We start from the raw sequence: 2,097 nt of genomic DNA, 5'->3' as shown, positions 1-2,097 counted from the left end.
GCAGATTTCGCAAGCGTACGAGGTGCTGTCAGACCCGAAGAAGAGGGACCTGTATGACAAAGGAGGCGAGCAGGCCATCAAAGAGGGGGGCTCCGGCGGCGGCTTCGGGTCGCCCATGGACATATTAGATATGTTCTTTGGCGGCGGGGGGGGGGGAGAGAGAGACGAGGTAACGTGCCATCTGCCGACCCTTTCCCAGACCTTACAGCGCGATCGGTGTGGAAGCCAGGACCAAACTCTCTGAGGAGAGTGACGTGGATATAAGACTGTAAATAGCGTTAAAATGAAGTTGCAGGTTTGATCTTTAGATCGGAGAAGGCCTTGTCCCTAGCCCTTAACATCTGAAACGAGCCGGGCAGGACATTTGGTTCGTATGACAGTAGTTTGGTCTTTTGTGCATTGTGTCACGTTAATAACTAACCAGGTTTTGTGTTTGGAAAGCGTTTAGCTGAGCGTAGCCCAGCCGCTAATAGGCTGCATAGGGAATAAAATGGTAACATACTGTAAAATGAGTTTTTAAGTAAGCTACCCTAAGTGTAGAGTCTTAACACTACAGTGTGGATTTGGCCTTTAATTGCAAGTAACTATATCTAAATGAGATGGACAAGACAAATGCAGTCTGTGAAACTTCTTTGTTTCCCTGACCTGTTGAGTGGAGTTGAGTTGAAGCTGCAGTAAAATGCTGCTCAGAAATTAAACTGCAGATTAATCACACTGAGAAAGACTCTTGTGTTAATAAAACTTGTTAAGAATAGTGCTGACCTTGTCACTTCTTAGTGATGATCTGGCGACAAAGGGAAGAAAAAAGGGTTTCTATCAAAACATTAGTGTTGTGTCAGAGTATTCCTAGCAAGCCAGAACTTGATATCCTTCACAGAATTAAGACTGCAGGTGCTAGAGTTCTAATTAATTCCTGAGTGTAAAAATTGAATTAGTTGATTCAGTTTCCAGAAGTTTCCTGGTGAGAGGAAGAAAGTACTTTACTGACTCTAGACAGCGTCTCCCACTTCCTTATAGAAGATACATTGTCACTTTTATAATGCAGGTCTGTAGTTTTAACAAACTTGAATGTCTGTGGTTCTACATGTTTTGTTTCTGTTACTGTTTGTGCTTTCACTGAAGAGTCTCTGACTTATTGTAACAGAGAAGCATTAACTGACCAAGCCATTAGAATTGTCACCTAATTTGACAACAGATAGGAAAGGCCTATTGACTAATACCAGCAAGACAAGATAAAGCTATATTAAAACAGGATGATAAAGCTTATAGACTTGGTTTATTGTGACTGGAGCACAGTGACGTAGGAAGTTTACAGTGACTTGGAAACCAAGCTTCCAGACTTGAGTAAACATCCCATTTTCTTTTACAGGCAAAAACGTAGTCCATCAGCTGACAGTAAGTTTAGAAGATATGTACAATGGTGCAACGAGGAAACTTGCACTGCAGAAGAATGTTATCTGTGACAAATGTGAAGGTAATTGTGCAACAGATTAAACAAACACCAGTTGCTTCTAAAGCTTTTGGGTTTTTCTTCTGGCAGCTCGTAACCATCAGTCTGCAATTTTCATTCTCCTCAGGTCGTGGTGGTAAGAAAGGTGCAGTAGAATGCTGCCCTAATTGCAGAGGAACAGGCATGCAGATCAGAATTCACCAGATCGGACCAGGAATGGTGCAACAGATCCAGTCCGTGTGTATGGAGTGCCAGGGGCATGGGGAGCGCATCAGCCCCAAAGACCGCTGCAAGAGCTGCACTGGCAGGAAGATCGTTAGAGAGAAGAAGATACTCGAAGTTCACATTGACAAAGGTGAGTGAGGTGTCTTTCTAGGGTGAAGTATTGAACTTGGATGTGTTGGTTGGTGAGTAACCCTGGTGAATACACACAGAGTAAAACTGCCTGTTGCTGCCTTTAAAAAGTAGGCTTGTTCTTAGGGAAGGTTGATTACTGCTGTGTTCACGTCTGATACCCGTGTACATAGCTAAGAATGAATTCTGAAACCAGCGAGAATGTAAGTGGTGAGTTATTTTTGAGCCACCTTGTACGTGCAAGTCTTGATCAGGTAGCTGGAGCAATTAAAATAAAACTCATCACTTGTTGG

General features: G+C 43.1%; 1 protein-coding gene across 1 annotated transcript in view; it reads left to right on the top strand.

Moving 5' to 3' along the window:
- Positions 1-2,097, top strand: part of DNAJA1 (DnaJ heat shock protein family (Hsp40) member A1) — a 7,171-nt gene continuing 5,074 nt past the window's right edge. The window contains exons 1-3 of the mRNA XM_010167051.2: positions 1-169; positions 1,370-1,474; positions 1,578-1,805. Of these exons, the coding sequence (XP_010165353.2) occupies positions 1,411-1,474; positions 1,578-1,805 (292 nt within the window). The 5' untranslated portion in view covers positions 1-169; positions 1,370-1,410. The remainder of the gene's footprint in view (positions 170-1,369; positions 1,475-1,577; positions 1,806-2,097) is intronic.

The sequence above is a fragment of the Antrostomus carolinensis genome, unplaced genomic scaffold, assembly GCF_000700745.2.
Source record: "Antrostomus carolinensis isolate BGI_N321 unplaced genomic scaffold, ASM70074v2 scaffold2744, whole genome shotgun sequence".
NCBI classification, from domain to species: Eukaryota; Metazoa; Chordata; class Aves; order Caprimulgiformes; family Caprimulgidae; genus Antrostomus; species Antrostomus carolinensis.
The sequence above is the reverse complement of the archived record's forward strand: the minus strand, read 5'-3'. Positions and strand labels throughout refer to the sequence as shown.